Genomic DNA, 19501 nt, shown 5'->3' with positions numbered 1-19501 from the left:
TGAAACTTCTGTCTAAGGCTGCTAATTTGATATAAATAAATATGAAATTCAATTTCTGTAAAAATTTTACTCTGAAGGGTGCTAAATAACAATAGGGGATGAAAATTTGTTTGGGAATATGTGAGGTTTAGGTGAATGTTTTATTTAATATGTTTTGCTGTTACCCTTACTGATATTTAGTCTAGAGCTCGAGAAAGAACAAAGACTACTTTTTAACGCGAAAAAAAGGTTGTAAGGGGTTGAATGTGGGGGTGGTAATTTGTATGGAAGTATCGTCATTTTTACAGTAAGAAGCTTGAAACTTCTTTCTAATGCTGCTAATTTGATATAAATAAGTAAGAATTTCGATTTATGTAAAAATTTTACCCGTAAGGGTGCTAAATAACAATAGGGGATGAAAATTTGTTTCGCAATATGTGAGGTTTTAATGAATGTTTTGTTTTATATGTTTTACTATTATACTTACTGATATTTAGCTTAGAGCCTGAGAAAGGACAAAGATTAATTTTTATCGTGAAAGAGGGTGTATAAGGGGGTAAAAGTAGGGGTGGAAATTTGTATGGACGTATCGTCATTTTTACAGTTAGAAGCTTATAACTTTTTTTAGGCTACTAATTTGATATTAATAAATAGGTCATTTAAAGTTTGTAAAAGTTTTACCCTTAATGTTGCAATATAATAAGGGAATAGGGGATGAAAATTTGCATAAGAGTAAATGAATATTTTGTAAGTTCCATTTGTTTTGTTGTAATTTTTTATAAGTTCAAATAAAATACCTCAACAACAACAACTAAATTCACGCCCATAACCCAGAGGGATAGGTAGAGACCAAACACCTACATTTGGTGTGGTCGTGGCACACCTATCTCTATGTCTACATCCATACATCAACGCATAGCACGTCGGTCAAGTAAAATAATAATCCTTAAAAAAAATGCTTAACGAAAACAGTATTTCACGCGGACGAAGTCGCGGGCACAGCTAGTTATACAATATAGACATGTTACAAGAAAGAAGAGAACTTTCTTTAGAGTTTAGAGACACCCAAAATACGCGCTTGTCGTGGAGTTGCGGAAAACTGAGCCCCTACTACTAACTACTAGAGTTTAGAGAGTTTTCATGACATTATTTTGTTTCTTTTTAGTGCATTTTGTTTGAATTTTTTTTTATGTTACTTTTGAGTGCATTTTGTTTGAAATTGGTTTTTTTAGGTTACTTTTTAGTCTGTTAATTTGATATAAATAAATATGACATTTTAAATTTGTAAAAGTTACCCTCTAGGGAGCAAAATAACAATAGGGAATAGGACTTGAAAGTTTGTATGGAAAAATATAAGGTTTATGAGAATGTTTTGTATGTTTAATATGTTTTGATGTAATTTTTATAATGTTAAGTAAAATAATTAGCCTAAATAATTAAAATGCTACCCGAAAAAAGTATTTCACGCGGAAGAAGTCATTAGCACAGCTAGTTTATCTTATTTGTGATTATTAATATTTTTTTTAGTGTTTAAATGAATGTTTAAGAAATTATTTGTTTCATATTTTCGTTTTTAAAATCATAAGTTTGTTGTTTTGTTTTACTACATTTACTTAATTTTTATTTTATTTTATAAAATGTTTTATTGCAATAAGTGCCAAGGAAATAATATATTGTATTTCTATATTTTCCCTGTATTTTAAATTTTTTTATAAAAATCGACTAAAATCGATTATTTTTTATTTAAAAATCGATAAATCGACAAATCGATTTTTATCATCCACTGTAAAAATCGATTTTCGAAAAATCGATTTTTAACTCAATGTTAACATCCCTATTCTGGGCCCATAACCTGTTCGCAGAGTATGTTTTCTTGAACAGTGGAAGTGGATTGCCATAGAAACACTTGTATAATTTGAAAAGAACGTTTATTTTAATTTAACAACACTTGCACAAGAAGGAAGAACCATAGATTAACAAACTTGTTTTTTTAAAGAATTGAGTGTTGCCTTTATCCAACAATATAAGATCATCCTTAGCTAGAGACGTTAGATCTTGTGCATAGGTTGCATAATGAGTATCACTACCGGTTTTCGTGGCATCTTTAGCACACTGACCAGCACCCTTTGGTAAGGAATTCCAAATTCAAATTTGTACAGCTATAGACTCATGTATTTGTGGTTCGATGACCGTCATTCATTTGTTTTTTTCTTCTGTTTTTTTCTGTTTGTGCCACTCATTTTACAAAATGGAAAACTTAAAATATCGCATTATTTACGAGTACGAGTTCCGCCGTGGCACTAGTGCTGCGGAAACGACTCGAAGGGTGAATGATGTGTATGGCGGTCGTGTTGCAAAAGAAAACACAGTTCGTTTTTGGTTCCAACGTTTTCGTTCTGGAAATTTCGATCTGCAGAACAAGCCCCGTGGACGGCCTGAGACTCAAGTTGATAATGAAGAGTTGAAGGCTATTGTGGAAGCGGATCCATCGCAAACCACGTCCGAGTTAGCTGCAGGCTGCGATGTTAGTGATAAAACTGTTTTAATTCACTTGAAGCAAATTGGGAAGATTAAAAAGCTTGAAAGGTGGGTACCTCACGAATTGACTGAAGCAAACCGGCAAACGCGCGTCGACTGTTGCGTTACATTACTAAACCGGCACAATAATGAAGGTATTTTAAACCGAATCATTACCTGTGATGAAAAATGGGTTCTTTACGATAATCGGAAGCGCTCAGCGCAATGGTTGGATCCTGGCCAGCCAGCCAAATCCTGCCCCAAGCGAAAATTAACCCAAAAAAAGTTACTTGTAAGCGTTTGGTGGACTAGTGCCGGTATTGTTCATTACAGTTTTCTCAAATCTGGCCAGACTATTACGGCTGATGTCTATTGTCAGCAATTGCAAACCATGATGGAAAAGCTAGCGGCTAAACAACCTAGGCTGGTCAATCGCTCCACGCCACTGCTGCTTCACGACAACGCTAGACCACACACTGCGCAACAGACGGCTACTAAATTAGAAGAGCTTCAATTGGAAAGTCTAAGACATCCTCCGTACTCCCGGACCTTGCTCCAACAGATTACCATTTTTTTCGAAATTTGGATATCTTCTTGCAAGGGAAAAAATTCAACTCCGATGGGGCAGTCCAAATCGCCTTCAAAGATTTTATTGATTCCCGTCCGACTGGTTTTTTTAGTAAAGGGATCAATGAACTACCTATGAGATGGCGAAAGTGCATAGAAAATAATGGTTCATACTTTGATTAATTAAATATATTATATTAAAAAATATTCGACTTTTTGTTCCTCCCATACAAAACGCCAATTTCATATGTAAGGACCTAATATTAAATATTATAATTAAATAAATAAATAATAATAAATAATATTAAATATTATTAAAATAATATATATATATATATGGGTGTTTTTCAGAAAAAATGACCCTGTGACGATCATGAAAAATAATTTTGGTTGTACATGAAATTGTTCATATTGTCCCTGGTATGAAACAATACATTATTAACTAGCTAAATATGCTATTTAAATTAATATAAAACCATAAATATAAGAAATATTCAAGTTTTTCTCTCGGCATATGATGCAAAGTATTCCTGTGCGTCACAAAATATAATGAATCAGATATAAAACGACCAGGCATTGAAAGAAAATCAACGTATATTACCTTATAGATATACTTAAAATCTTTCCATAAACATCAATAAGGTAGCATATTTCTATCACATTAATAAACAATCAGGGAAATAGTTTCATGTTCGTCACTTCTTTGACAAATGGCACTTGAAATGTTGTCTTTACTAATGATACGTGTAACAAATTTAAAAATTGAGCAAATTGAGGAATTTTTGGCTATAATATAATACTGATAATTACTAAATAAACACTATAAAATGAAAAATAGATATTTAAAAAACCATTTTTGTACTATTCAGAATATGGGACAGTGACTATTATGACAAGTGCGTTACGAATAGGAATAATTTGAGCAGTGTCCACACCACCGCGTTTAAAAACACAATCACAAAGAAGTTAACGCTTTATTAACTTAAAATTATTAATAAAAAGTTTTAACTGCATTAAACTTTTTTATTACACATAAAAGTATTAAAAGACATAGAATTATCAATTTGAGATGACATATAACTTATATTATTAAGGTGATTATTTTAAATTTTTACTTACGAGATAATTATCACAATTACTTTAATCAATAGATGCAATAAACCTCTCTTTCTCTATTTCGCGATTCTTTCTTTCATGCAGAAGTTTTTCGCGGTAATATCGTTTGCGACTAGTTTCTAACATCCTATGTAATTTCTGTATTTTAATTGAAATAAAATTAAAAATTTTAATTAATAATTAAATTAAAATTTGAAAATATTTCACGGTTTAGTATATAAGCTTTACAATTCAAGTTCGTCACGATTTTGTTCCGATAGTATGTCACGTGACGCACAGGACGTTTACATCCCACGAAAGTTTTAAAATTAAAAATAACTAATATTTTGTTAAATTAACTTGTTTTTAGCTTTATTAATCTAATAAAGGTTAGTTTATGTTTTATAAGCAATATGATAAAGTAAAGAATACGAGTTTATTTACCTTCTAAATACTGTCACTATCCAGAAAACTTTTTCTGGACGCCGAAGACACCAACACTTTTGTCACAGTTTTTGATCCAACTGACGTTAAAAACAACAATGGCGGTATCAAAAACGATCACAATTTTGCCAGGAAGGAAGAAAATACACAAATTAGTAGATTTAGTCTTATGTAAAATATCAAATTCACCGTGACGAAACGGGATTTTCCGGTACTAAGGTTTTCGTAGGACAGTATTAAAATAGTTATATTTTTAAAATAACCATAAGTTTATCACATATAAACTTGAAAAGACAATTTAAGACATACAGAGATACTATGTTCAAACACTTAAACATACTCAAAGACCAGAGCTGGGCATTAACTCGTTAATCCGTTAATCGTTAATTAACGAAGTTAACATTTTGCTTAACGGATTAACTTTTAAGTTAACTTCAAAAAGTGTTAACGCTTTTGTTAACTTCCGTTAAACTCAACTTCCGTTAATAAAAGTCCGTTAATCGTTAAATTAGAGACTTGAAGACGTGCTGTCATTTTGTTTTAATTACGCGCCACGCCACGCTCGTAAGTTCAGCTATGACGGGCGACTGTCGGCGACTCGAATGGTGAACGAACGCGTTGATAATTGATATATGTGAAGTTTGCGTGCAAGTGTGATGCATCAGAGCGTCCGGGAAAGACGTGAACAACAGGACAAAATCAAAAGAAGGTTCGAAATAGTATATTTCATTACGAGTATATAAAAGCAAGAGTATGTAATAGCCCACATTCCGAATGCTCTTCGTCCCTGCAATACCCTCCAATCCCTTTTTGAGCAACTGTATTAAAACACTTTTTACTCGTGCTTTTTCTTTAGCTTTTCCAAACTCGTGCGTTCTCTTTCCCAACTGTCAAAATAATTTCTATTAAAAAGAAAAAAACCAACCACGAAGTTTATACAAAAAAAAAATCATTGAAGTTTTTATGATTCATGCAAATATTGCTAAAAAGAAGCTCCTAATTTGTTACAATATCAGATTTAATGATTTTATTGAATGAATTAGGTTAGGTTTCATTTTATTTCATCTCATTAAATTTCATTTTCATTTCATATCAATAAAAATAATGTACTGAAGACTCGGCCGTTTGGGCATAGTTCCCCTTGCCTACCCAGAATGGGTGAAGAAAACCAAAAAAAATCTCTGTTTGTATTCTTTTACGGTTGGCGCCATTTTTCAAACATTTTAGTAAGTTGAGTTTATTGTGTTTTTATTATTCTATTAAATTGCTTCATTTTTTCGCAACTGTATTAAAAATAGTTGTTCAGTGCACGTGCGGAACTGTCATTAGAACTTGTTCCAACTGTCAACCCTCACCTTCAGCTGCGCCTCGGCTCGGGTAGACATTTGTCCTAACTCTTTGTAGTGACAGGCTTTCCGCACTCGTAATGAAATATACTATAATGCATTCATACTTGTCTCTAATACTAATGTGTTATAGAATATATAGTCAAATTACTATTTTAAACAAGTGTCGCCACAAAAGTGTGAAATTAGTATGTATAATTTTTTGCATGGTTAACTGTTAACGATTAACTTTAACTTGCGTTAAATTTTCGAGAATTGAACGCTTTAACGTTTAACGAAGTTAATTTTTTAATTAACGCTTTAACGATTAACGAAGTTAACTTTTCGATTAACTGTGCCCACCTGTGTCAAAGACCAATATTCTACAAATGAGATGTATTTGAAGTCTCCGAGAGTACTGTGGGACACACGAAATCTTCACCTCCTATTTTGCTTTTTTTTTAATATAAAAATAAATATCCGCTTTTTATGACCCTTTATAATTTAATTCTATTTTAAAACATTTACCTAGGTCATATGAAATTTCACTTTTACATGTCCTATACAAGAAAGTAAAAATAAAAATGGTTAAAGTTGTGGGACAGTCCGATTTTGCTAGGGTCATTTTTTGTGAAAAACACCCATTTATATATATATATATATATATTGTTAGGACTGTTAAGGGTAGTCTCACAAAAGGTTTTATAAGGAAGCGTGCGCTGCTGCTCGAGGCAGTCTCTTTCCATCGGTCATTGCGGAACGTCTGACATTTTTGTTTATTTACGTTCGGTTTGAGGTTATACTACAGCGAGGATTATTATGAAGTAGAGTTAAATTCATTATTTCGCTGCTAGTTTAATTCTTTTAAAATACTTTTGCATCAAATATCTTACATCAGAAGTGGGATAGGATCCACGTGATTCTGTCCACTTTGCTCACTCTGTGTTTGTGTTTGCATTTTCGTGAAAATAAATGCAAAGAGAAAAATGTCAGATCGTTACCGTGATAATTGTTGTAGTCGTAGCAAGTTGATTCGATATCAAAGTCGTACCAGTGTTTGCGCAACAAGGGTAGCATGGACCAAGCCATGTATTCTGCATGGGAATATGTGGGTAGTGATTCGCACGCGCTGTCTGTGTATTTCACAGCAGACGGGATTGTGGACACGATCTATTCAATTTGTACTGCGGTAAGATCGAACCAATATTTTTATCTTTCAAATTTTGATGCCAAATAAGACAACATCTGACTTTTTAATTAATGTAAAAATGTGTTCTTTACTTAAGACTGAAATTGAATACCTCGATTAGTTCATTAGTGAGGGTCAGGTAAGGCCGAGTTGTGATAAGATTAAACGCCTTTGCCTGAGTCAGATGGATGTCATTATGTCGTAATAGTCATTGATGCCCTTTATGAGTTCAGTTTGCTTTGTCCATGTATTGTCGGGATGGTCTGCGTTGTGTAGACTGTGGGATACCCAACTGCAGAAGTGAGATAGTGAACGAACTGTGAGACGTTTCGTATCAGGAGATGATGCTTCTAGGTTATCTTCAGGACTGACAAACTGCGGGTTGCCATTAATATCACGTAGAGGACGGACTGCGGGACGCTTGCCCTACATGGTGCCATGGTGAGGGGAGTGGACTCCCGAGACATGCTCTGCTTTTTTTTTAACGGTGAGACATCTTATGTTCGTATGACACGCAAACGTCGTGCCTATGTTATACGAGTAGTTATGTATCTGACATGTGTGTAATATGCGAACGTCGTGCCTATGTTATGCACATGTAGATGACACATGATATGCGAACGTCGTGCCTATGTCATGTGCTGAAGTCATTTATGTAGATGAACTATGCAAACGTCGTGCCTATGGTTCACTATGTTGTTGTAAACGAACTATGCAAACGTCGTGCCTATGGTTCACTATGTTGTTGTAAACGAACTATGCAAACGTCGTGCCTATGGTTCACTATGTTGTTGTTAACGAACTATGCAAACGTCGTGCCTATGGTTCACTATGTTGTTGTAAACGAACTATGCAAACGTCGTGCCTATGGTTCACTATGTTGTTGTAAACGAACTATGCAAACGTCGTGCCTATGGTTCACTATGTTGTTGTAAACGAACTATGCAAACGTCGTGCCTATGGTTCACTATGTTGTTGTAAACGAACTATGCAAACGTCGTGCCTATGGTTCACTATGTTGTTGTAAACGAACTATGCAAACGTCGTGCCTATGGTTCACTATGTTGTTGTAAACGAACTATGCAAACGTCGTGCCTATGGTTCACTATGTTGTTGTAAACAAACTATGCAAACGTCGTGCCTATGGTTCACTATGTTGTTGTAAACGAACTATGCAAACGTCGTGCCTATGGTTCACTATGTTGTTGTAAACGAACTATGCAAACGTCGTGCCTATGGTTCGCAAAGTTGCAAAGAAGTACAGGAGGACGAGGACGTCCTCCAGTCAGGAGAGGCCGTGTTAGGACTGTTAAGGGTAGTCTCACAAAAGGTTTTATAAGGAAGCGTGCGCTGCTGCTCGAGGCAGTCTCTTTCCATCGGTCATTGCGGAACGTCTGACATTTTTGTTTATTTACGTTCGGTTTGAGGTTATACTACAGCGAGGATTATTATGAAGTAGAGTTAAATTCATTATTTCGCTGCTAGTTTAATTCTTTTAAAATACTTTTGCATCAAATATCTTACAATATATATATATATATATATAACGTTTTTGTTTTCTTCAGAATTAGGATTAAATAAAACAAAACTGAGTTTCTTTTGTTTGAAAGAAAGAAACGACATTTAATGTTACTGTTTTAAATCCTAATCCTTATTTAATTAAAATGGAAAAAAATATCAACTTTTAATTCACACAATGCTTTTTTAAACTTCTTGACATTAACAGGTTGACAGTTCTTTTTTAATATTAGTACAGACTAAATACTGATTAAATAATAGCTACTATCCCACAGATCAATTAAACAATAAAAATTTAAATAAAATAAATTTTAAAGAAAATTATATTTTTCTTTACATCTCCCCCACCCATAAAAGATACAAAAATATACTGAATCACATATCTTCTTTGTCATCATCTTCAAAAACAGGCGCTGGAATCAGTTTCGAAATATGGAAAAAACTTGATTCTGACTTCCTACGGTTTGTATTTATCTTATAAATTGAGTTTGATGTTTTTTCTATGATTATGTAAGGTCCGATTCTCAATTCGTCGAGCTTTTTCCGATTCAGTTTGTTTCCATTATCCACAAAAACTGTATCACCAACTTTGAAGTCGGCATGTTTTCTATTTTTATCATAAATTGTCTTGTTATAATTATGTGATTTAATTGTAACAGTAACAGTGTGCTCCGTTTCGTTATAACTTTTTACACAATTTTGTGCTATTGTCGTCCATGCTACTTTAGAGTTATTTTCGTTTACCTTGCATCTAATTTTATTGACTAACATTTGATTAAGTCTTTCATTTAAACCGTTTGAAAAGGGCGAGTCCACAGCAGTAAAAATTATTGGAATATTTTTTTCGTCTAAAAATGTTTTAAATTCTCTAGAATTGATGCCAGGGTATTGGTCTGAGAGAATCATGCCAATATTTTTATTTCCTGCACAGTTTCTTACTAGTTTTATGAAATCATTTGCAGTTTGTGTACTGGACGTCAAAATATATACGTATCTAGTAAAGTGATCTAATAGCAAGTGCAAATATCTCTTTGTTGACCTGGAACCACCAAAGCCTCCAATGGTATTTATAGAACATATTTCGAAAGGTTCTGTTGCCGGACCCAGATGGGACATTAATCCATACTTGTCTTTTCCTCTTGATTTATTTTTCATACATACTATACAATCCTCACATACTTTTTTTATGTTTTTTGTCATGTTTTCAGCTGTGTACCATGTGCTGATCATTCTTTGCATTTGTTTAATCCCTATGTGACCTAGGTTTGCATGTATATTTTTGATTAATTTTATACTGAATTTCTCAGAAAGGATAATTTTTTCTTTTTTTTTTTCACTTTCTTGTAATAAACATTTTTTTTTGTAATTAATTTGTCTTTTCTGCATTGTAACATTTCATTTTTATTTTGGTCTTCTAGGATATCCTTTAGAGATATTATGTTGACTATTTTTAATTGTTCATCCAGGTTTTCATTTGCTTCTATAACTGGGTTTCTGCTTAAGCAATCAGCTTCAATGTTATACTTACCTGGAGAATATTTGATTTGGAAATCATATTGGGATAAATAGTAGGTAAGGTCTCCTAATTCTTCATCTGTTCTTGACTTTATGTTCAAATTCTCCAAGGGTTTGTGATCTGAATAGACAGTAAATTGCCTACCTATCAACAGATGCTGCCAATACTTCAAACATTCTTTAATTGCTAGGCATTCTAGATAGATAGCTTTCTTCCTTTTTTGAACTTCATTTTATTTTTTGGAGAAGTATGCCACTGGTTTCTCTTCATTGTTTTCTTGTGGCTGTTTTAGGACTGCTCCTATTCCTAAAATACTTGCATCTGTATAAATGTGGATTGGCAAATTTGGATTAAAAATGGTTAATACTGGCTGAGAACACAATATTTGTTTCATTACTTCAAATGACTTTTGGCATTCCTTAGTCCAGTTAAAAGTTTGTTCCTTTCTTAAAAGATTATGTAATGGTTCTAATTTTATCGCTATGTTTGGAACATACTTATGATAAAAGTTTATTTTTCCTAGAAATTGTCTAATATTTTTCTTTGTGGTTGGAGTAGGAAATTTTTTTATTGATACTAAGTTGTCTTTCAGAGGCCTTACTGAATTTTTCTGTATAATGTGACCCAAATACTTAACTGAGTCTGCTGCAAACAAGCATTTTGAAAATTTTAGTCTGAAACCTTCAATTTTGATCGCTTGAAATAGCTTTTCCAAGTGTTTGATATGATCTGAGAATGATTTTGAGAATATTAAAATGTCATCAATATAACATACTGTGAAATCTCCAAGTTTGTGTTTTCTTATTATATTACACATTATTCTTTGAAATATAGCCGGCGAGGTCTTCAGTCCGTAAGGTAGGCATGTCCATTGAAAGTGTCCCTCTTGGGTAATAAACGCAGTTTTATATCTGTCTGTGATACGCAGAGGTATTGACCAAAATGCTGAATTCAAGTCCAGTGTCGAAAAAAAATTGCAATCTCTTGTTTTTATTATTAGGTCTTCAATAAGTGGGAATGGTTGTGACTGCGGGATGACAATTTTATTTAAGTCTCTAAAATCTATGCAAAGTCTTGATTTTTTATTTTCCTCTCTTTTATATGCTAAAGTAACAGGTGCAGCAAATGGACTATAAGATTCTTCTATTATTTTTTTCTCCAATAATTGTCTGATTTGGTTTTCAATCTCTTTTTTATCTTCTTCTGTGCAGCGATATGGCCTCTTACTGCAATATTTTTCTGTTGACAGATCAATGTGTGCTTCATAATCTCTTACCGTTCCGATGTCAAACTTGTCTTTAGCAAATACAGATTTATTGTTCAGTATTAAATCATCAATTACTGCCTGTTGTTGATAGTCTAGGTGATTTATTGAGATTTTTAAGTTGTCTTCAGTGAACTTATCATTTGAGTTTATTAAATTATGAAGTTTGACAGCTGTTATTTCTCAATATTTTTTTCTAAAATCTTTACCAAGGGATCTTCTAAATCCCTTTTTCCAACAATAGCTGACTGTTCTTGGGTAACTTCCTCAAGAAATTGGTTCTGGAAAATCATATTTTCTTCTTCATCACAATATGTTTGTAATATATCGACAGCAGAAAGCGGAAATGTCGTATCTCAAAATATCTAGTTTCACACCAGAGCCAAAAAGCTATTTCAAAAAAATCACAACTCCTAAATTAATTAAGATAGGAAGTTGAACTTTGGAACGTATTTCTATCAATCTAAGCGTTATTTGATACCGTTAATTGGTATGTCCTAAAGTTACTAATCCATTGATTATTTTTACTAGTTACAGCAATTGATGTTAAGTTATTTGGGCCAATTTTCGAGATTTTTCGACATTTCCGCTTTCTGCCGTCGATATCTTCTGTCATTTTTATCCATACACTTCTACTTTGATGTCTTTTCTTTAACGTTTTTTTTCACTGTAGCAAAAGCTTTACAGTTTTGAATGTGTTTGTGATATTGTAATGATTGATATTCTTCCGAAATTATGAAAACTTTATCCACAGTTGCGATGGATGTTATGGCGATAAAGTTTGATTTTCCATCTGCCGTCGATTTTACTTGAAATGTAAATCTCAATTTGTCCATTTTCGTGTTTTTTAGTTTTTTAAGACGTTTTTGTTTTCTTCAGAATTAGGATAAAATAAAACAAAACTGAGTTTCTTTTGTTTGAAAGAAAGAAACGACATTTAATGCTACTATTTTAAATCCTAATCCTTATTTAATTAACATGGAAAAAAATATCAACTTTTAATTCACACAATGCTTTTTTAAACTTCTTGACATTAACAGGTTGACAGTTCTTTTTTAATATTAGTACAGACTAAATACTGATTAAAGAATAGCTACTATCCCACAGATCAATTAAACAATAAAAATTTAAATAAAATAAATTTTAAAGAAAATTATATGTATACCTCAGTATAGCGTGGCGACCCGTCGCCACGGCAAGCGTCGCCACGCCAACAATTCGGTTTACAAGTGATCCTATAGATGTTTCACATAAAAAATGTTGTGAATTTATTAAATTTTTTATGTTAAAGGTATAATGACTCACAAATGCATCGATTAGTGCCATGGCTCACTCGGGAACTTCATTATTTATTAAATGAGAATGTGGGGCATATATCTTATGTGATAACGAGGATCTTGGAGCTCCTACCTCAGTAACACATTAACTCTCCGGATTTCAGGGAGGCGATGCTCCGGTACTTCGGCGACAGGACCGACCATTTTCTGCACGAACTGTACTGTTTCGCCTCCACACCCTACGACATGACCGGCTACGACCGCAACGTTCAATACACCACCGACACGAGGATATCTACTATGGTCAATGAGGTTGTTGGGGTTGCAATGTGGTTCTTGAACTTTTTGAATAAAATGCTTCTATAATGTGTAAGATGTATAATTTTCAATCACGTTTTAACAATGGTTGCAATAAGAAGGCAAAAAAAAGTTGCGATTGCGTTACTTTAAAAATGTGCTAATGTCATCTGTCAGTTGTCGTATTATGTCATCTGTCAGTCACAAGTTTCGTTCAACATACCGCCCACCAAAAGGACAGATGGTCCTTTTCTAGCTGTCTAAGTTATACAAAACAAAATATGCAATCAACTAATAAAATGAAAGAACGTTAATACAATTAAAAGATGTTAAAGAAAAAATAAATTAATAATTGATAGGCAATGGGCATAAATTGACTGCTGGTCTCTTGACGGTCGAACCATGAGATCCGCTGCTACTCCAAACACTGTAGACTCTGGTTATTCCGTCTCCTCCTGGATGTTTGGCTGTAATTTTACCAAGAGACCACTTTCCTGGCGGTAGAGTGAAATCTTTAATTAGTACAATGTCTCCAATCTTGAATTCTTTCTCTAGCTTCAGCCATTTGGGGCGTTGTTGTAGTCTTGACAGATATTCATTTTGCCAGCGCCGCCAAATATCTTGTACTAACTTCTGTGTGTGTTGCCAACGAGCTAAGGGTGAAATTTTGACGTCCTTGAGGTCTGGTGAAGGCACGACGATTGGAGCTTCACCTATTAAAAGGTGTCCAGGGGTAAGAGGAGTGAGATTATCTGGATCATTGTCATCTATTGGACATAACGGGCGTGAATTTAAGCAAGCTTCTACTTGGCATAAAACTGTTGTCATTTCTTCGTACGTAAGGTGAGTTGAAATTATTCTTTTTAAATGATATTTTATTGACTTGACACCAGCCTCCCACAATCCGCCAAAGTGAGGGCTGTGAGCTGGAATAAAATGCCATTGAGTGCCTTCTGTGGCTAGTTGTTGTGCGATATGACCAGAAAATTGTAGTTTAGCCTCGTTCCAGGCATCGGCCAGTTGCTTATCTGCACCAACGAAGTTTCTTCCTTGGTCGCTCCATAAATGACTGCATTTGCCTCTTCGTGAGACGAAACGTCGAAAGGCACCTATGAAGGCTTCGGAAGTGAGATCGCCCACTAATTCGATGTGGATAGCTTTGGTAGCTGTGCATATGAAAATTGCTATGTATGTTTTCGTCGTTCTGTTTCCTCGACCCTTGCACATCAGCGTTTGAAAAGGACCGGCAAAATCGACTCCTGTGTTCAGAAAAGGTCTGGATGGCAGCACTCGTTGCTTAGGTAAGTCTCCCATTAATTGCGTTCTTGATATTGCTTTTATTCTTGCACATATTAGACAACGGTGTATGTGTTGTTTAACTTGTGATTTTACTCTTAATATCCAGTATTTTGAACGTAAATAGCACAACATTAATTGTGCGCCGCCATGCAGCGTTTTGGCATGTGCATCTGCTATTAAATATTGAACAAGAAAGTTTGTGTTTCCAATAACTATAGGATGCTTTCTGTTTTGATCTAGGTCTGCGTGTCTGAGACGACCGCCCACCCTGAGAATATTTTCTTCGTCTAAGAAAGGGCTAAGTGACTTTAATTTACTTTTCTTGCTTACTTGCTTTTTATTCTTTAGCTTACTAATATCTGCGTGAAATTCTTCTTCTTGTGCTTTTCTAATACAAAATTTTAATGCTTCTTCTATCTCTTTTACTGTGATTTCTTTTGCGTTTGCTTTTATATGTTTTTTTAAATTTAAAAATCTCTTGCAATATACAATTGTATTGAGTAATTCACTTAAGTTATCAAAATTTTCTAATTGTGATATTAATGTTGTTTCTTCTTTTACAGGTTCATCGGTAATCAGGTAAGTAATTTCAGGTTTGTTTTTATCCATTAATTTATTTTTCATTTCTAATTGTGTTGGTTCTATATCTTGTTTAATAATTTTAATATCTTTTTCAGATAACCAATTTGGACCATTCCACCACAAATCGCATGTCTTCAGAGTTGACAGCAGCATTCCTCGAGAAGCTGGATCTGCGGGATTGTCTTGTGATTGTACATGGTTCCAGTGGTTGTGGTTGATATTCTCTATGATTTCTATTACACGATTTGCTACAAAAGGTTTCCAGCGGTTGGGATCTCCAGAAAGCCAAGAAATGACAATTGACGAGTCTGACCATGCATACATCTGTGAGGTAGGTATTCTTAGTGCTTCACCAATTTGCTTCATAAGTTTGGATAGTAGCAAGGCTCCACAAAGTTCTAAGCGAGGTAAGGAAATTGTTTTGAGTGGTGCTACTCGTGTCCTTGCAGCAATTAAGTTTGTTTCTATTCTGCCATTTGTTTCAGTTCTAATGTAAACTACTGCAGCATATGCATGTGTTGAAGCATCGCTGAATCCGTGTAATTGTATTTTATCTTTGTTAGTAGTAGTTGTTCCAATCCATCTTTTCACTTTAATATTTTGGACTGTGTCAAAATCAAATCTTAATTGTCGCCATTCTTGTTCTAGTTCTTCACTGACTGTTTCATCCCATGTTAGTTTCTGTAGCCATAGTTTTTGCATTAACATTTTTGCCAAAACAATACTTGGTGCAATCCAGCCAAGCGGATCGAAAAGTTTTTGTATGTCTGATAAGATGCTTCGTTTTGTAATAGACTTTCCGATTTGTGATAGGCTTAGTGAATATTCAAAGCTGTCTGTCTTTAGATTCCATGTTATACCTAATGCTTTTATTGTGCCGTCTAAATTCATATCAATTTTAACATTTGCAGATCTTTTGTTTTCTTCAATGGACTGTAAGAATTGAATGTTGTTGGATGACCATTTTCTTAGTTGGAAGCCTCCCTTTTCTAGAATAGTTGTAATTTCATGAGCTAAAGTTATTGCTTCTTCTGGTGTATCAGCACCCGAGAGAAGATCATCCATGTAGAAATCTTCAATAATTGTTTGTGAAGCAAGTGGATTATGTTTTCCTTCATCATGAGCAACTTGTTGTAAAGTTTTGACAGCCAGATATGGTGCAGAGGCTGTTCCGAACGTTACTCTAAGAAGGCGATATTCTTGCAGGTCTTCGGCTTCATCTGATCTCCAAACAATGCGTTGGTAGTCTGCATGCTCTTTGGTGACTAATATTTGTAAGTACATTTTTTGAATATCAGCCATAAAACAAACTTGCTTGGTATGCCATCTTATTAGAAGATATCTTAAGTCTTCTTGTAACTGAGGACCTATAAGCAGATCGTCATTTAATGATATATTGTTTGTGCCCTTACAGGAACCGTCGAATACGACTCGTGTGCGAGTAGTCTCTTTGTCACTACGGACTACTGCATGGTGAGGTAAGTACACTGAATTCTTTATATTCTTTTCTGTTTCAGAAACTTTTTCTAAGTATCCTTTTGTAATATATTCATTTATAACATTTGTGTAATCTGTTTTTAATTCTGGTAATTTATGAAACTTCTTTTCTAATTGTAGGAATCTTCTTATGGCAATATCTTTAGTGTTTCCTTCTACAGATATAGGTTTGTTATTTTTAAAAGGTAAGTACACTATATATCTTCCTTCTTTATTTCTTTTTGTAGTTTGTTGATATATTTGTTCACAGAGTTCTTCTTCTTTAGTTAATGATCTTTTGATGTCCACTTCTACTTCCCACATTGTTTTCAGAATATCTTCAATGTCAATATGATGATGCATTACGAGGTAAGTATCTTGTGGATTTGTTTGAATCTCTCCAAAAAGTATCCAACCAAGGCTTGTTTTCTGTGCACATGGTGTGCCTGTTGGACCCTTGATGAATTCTTGTTGTAGTATTTGTGCATACTCTTTGACCCCGAGTAACAGGTCAATTGACCCTGGCGTGAAATAGTTAGGATCAGCCAGGTTGAGGCCCTTGAGATGTGGCCACGGTTGAGTGTTGATTGTTTTTGCAGGTATCATTGTAGTCAGTTGCTTAGGCATCACATAGGCTTGTATCGGTAAACTAAAGTTGTTATCCCAGCGTGATTTTATTAATAACTGCACCACATGTTTAATTTCTGTTCTTGATGATCCCACACCTATGACGCTTCCCTTCATATGTGTTCTTTGAAGCTTCAATAATTGAGTTGCTTTTTCAGTAATAAATGTTGCTTGAGAGCCTTGATCAATAAGTACTCGCAGCGGTATGATTTGACCAAGCCCTTGTGCTTCTACCAATGCAGTGGCCAGAAGCGCAGTTCCTTGAGTAGTTGTGAGATGGGATGCAATAGTAGTGTCTATTTGTACCGGTTGTTCATCCTCTAGTTTGTGTTGTGAAGCCTGCGGTTGTGGTGAGCAGCTTGTTGAAGCCGCAGTCTCCTGTTCCTTGTTGTTGTGTAGAAGAGAATGATGTCGACGTTTGCAGATTCTACATGAGACGGGTAATGTACATCTTGATGCAGAATGTCCCGGTATAAGACAATTGTAACATAACTTCTTTGATAATACATATTGGCTTCTTTCACTTTGACTCATACTTGTAAATTTCTTGCAATGACACAATGTGTGATTTTCATAACACATTATGCATGTTTTGTTTGTTGTACTGGGTGCGGAAACATGATATACTCTCTGTTTGATGGGTTTCATGTCTTTTACAGAATTTGTAAGTTCTAATGTTCTGAATCTTGAATTTAAAAACCTTTGTAAATCCATCCATGATGGTAATAATGATGAATCCTCCTTGTATGAATATTCTTCCCAACCTTTGTGTGTGTCCGGGTCTAATTTTTGTATAACTAAATAAATTATAACTGGATCCCAAGAAGATGTTGATATTTGCATATTCTCCAAATTATTCAAACATTCTAGTGTAGTGTCTAATATGGATTTCAATTGACAAGCGGTAGGAGACATTATTCTTTTTTGGTTAAAAAGTTTCTTCATGATTGAATTTAATATAATTTTTTTATTTCCATATCAATTCTTCAGCATGTTCCATGCATGACCATAGTTATCATTGGTAATTTGTATGTGTGTTAATAGTGATTCAGCTTCAGCGGTGAAACTTGACTTCAAGTAATGCAACTTTTCAACATCACTCAATGCTTCATTGTTGTGCACCAATGATACATATATATCATGGAATGAAGGCCAGGACTGATAGTCTCCGTTGAAAGTTGGTAATTTTATTTTTGGTAATTGTGCAAAGTCATTGCGTGCGTGTAACGCCATGTTTGTTTTTTTCGCTAGCTTCACTTGACAACTTATTTAATAAATCTTTTAATTCGCTGTCTATAGATATAAATAAATCTTCAACAATAAAGTACTCGTCATTAGTAAAATACGGCAATGTTTCCTTTTGTTCTTTTGTCGTAATTTTAACAAGTTCGTGATGTGCGTTCTTGAATGTTTCCCAGTAATCACTTGTTAATTTTAATCGGGAACCAATATATCCAGGCGTTAATCGTGACTTTGGACATTTCTTGATGTTAGATTGTGTTTTTCTTATCAAACACGCCGTGTCTTCCAATATAGCTACGATTTGCGTCGCAGACGACATCTTGATTTTCACAAAAAAACTTCGTAATCAAAGTACTTGATGATGTTATATCTTGCAATTTGCTGATATTCGGCTCGAGTTGGGACCAAATGTTGGGGTTGCAATGTGGTTCTTGAACTTTTTGAATAAAATGCTTCTATAATGTGTAAGATGTATAATTTTCAATCACGTTTTAACAATGGTTGCAATAAGAAGGCAAAAAAAAGTTGCGATTGCGTTACTTTAAAAATGTGCTAATGTCATCTGTCAGTTGTCGTATTATGTCATCTGTCAGTCACAAGTTTCGTTCAACAGAGGTCATATCGAGTTCCGAGTCGGAAGCGAGCACGGACTCCGACATCGTTATGGTGTCCAGCTCCGAGCCGGCGGAGCAGCCCCCGGGACCCTCCAGAGTGCCCGCGCCCGTCTATCCTTAAAACTACATTCCAGTAGGTCTACTCTAATTCGACGAAACGAAACTTCGTTAACGAACGAATTTGAAACGAAATTTCGCAATGGACCTTACTCTATAACATTTTCGGACACGCACACGATGTTCGGATCCAGAGACAATTTTCGTGAACGATCTTCGTGAATGACATTGTGATGGTCTTTTTATGTGTCATTTGCGGCAAATTCCGGTTTTCGTATTATCTTAAAAAAATAAAATTAATTGGCTTTATTTTCAATTTATACATTTAACTTGTAGTTTACCATGCATTTTTTATAATTTTCATGTACCAAATATAAACATTTACGTACTAAATTTATTTTCGATTAAATCTACAGAGACACTCTAAAGAACCTTATCACTGACGATGTTAACCGACCTATTTTAAGAGCCCGATTTCAGCTTAACATTGGTAACAATGTACCGGCCCTCCCGCGAACGCGGGTGTACTGGTGGAGACCTCACCTGGCCGGTCTTCGTACGGCTTGTCAGGTGGCACGCCGCACGTACACCCGCAGCCGCAGAAGAAGCAGGTGGG

At 34.6% G+C, this 19501-nt stretch overlaps 1 protein-coding gene across 1 annotated transcript; it reads right to left on the bottom strand.

The window, feature by feature from the left end:
• Positions 1 to 13333: 13333 nt before the first annotated feature.
• On the bottom strand, positions 13334 to 18533 carry LOC106715693. The gene is made up of 3 exons (XM_045685617.1): positions 18319 to 18533; positions 16615 to 17399; positions 13334 to 16236 (listed from the first exon to the last, which is right to left on the bottom strand). Exons 1-3 carry the CDS (start codon positions 18531 to 18533, stop codon positions 13334 to 13336), a joined length of 3903 nt encoding a protein of 1300 aa, XP_045541573.1.
• Positions 18534 to 19501: the final 968 nt, after the last annotated feature.

Source organism: Papilio machaon, chromosome W (assembly GCF_912999745.1).
Source record: "Papilio machaon chromosome W, ilPapMach1.1, whole genome shotgun sequence".
In the NCBI taxonomy this organism is placed as follows: Eukaryota; Metazoa; Arthropoda; class Insecta; order Lepidoptera; family Papilionidae; genus Papilio; species Papilio machaon.
The sequence above is the reverse complement of the archived record's forward strand: the minus strand, read 5'-3'. Positions and strand labels throughout refer to the sequence as shown.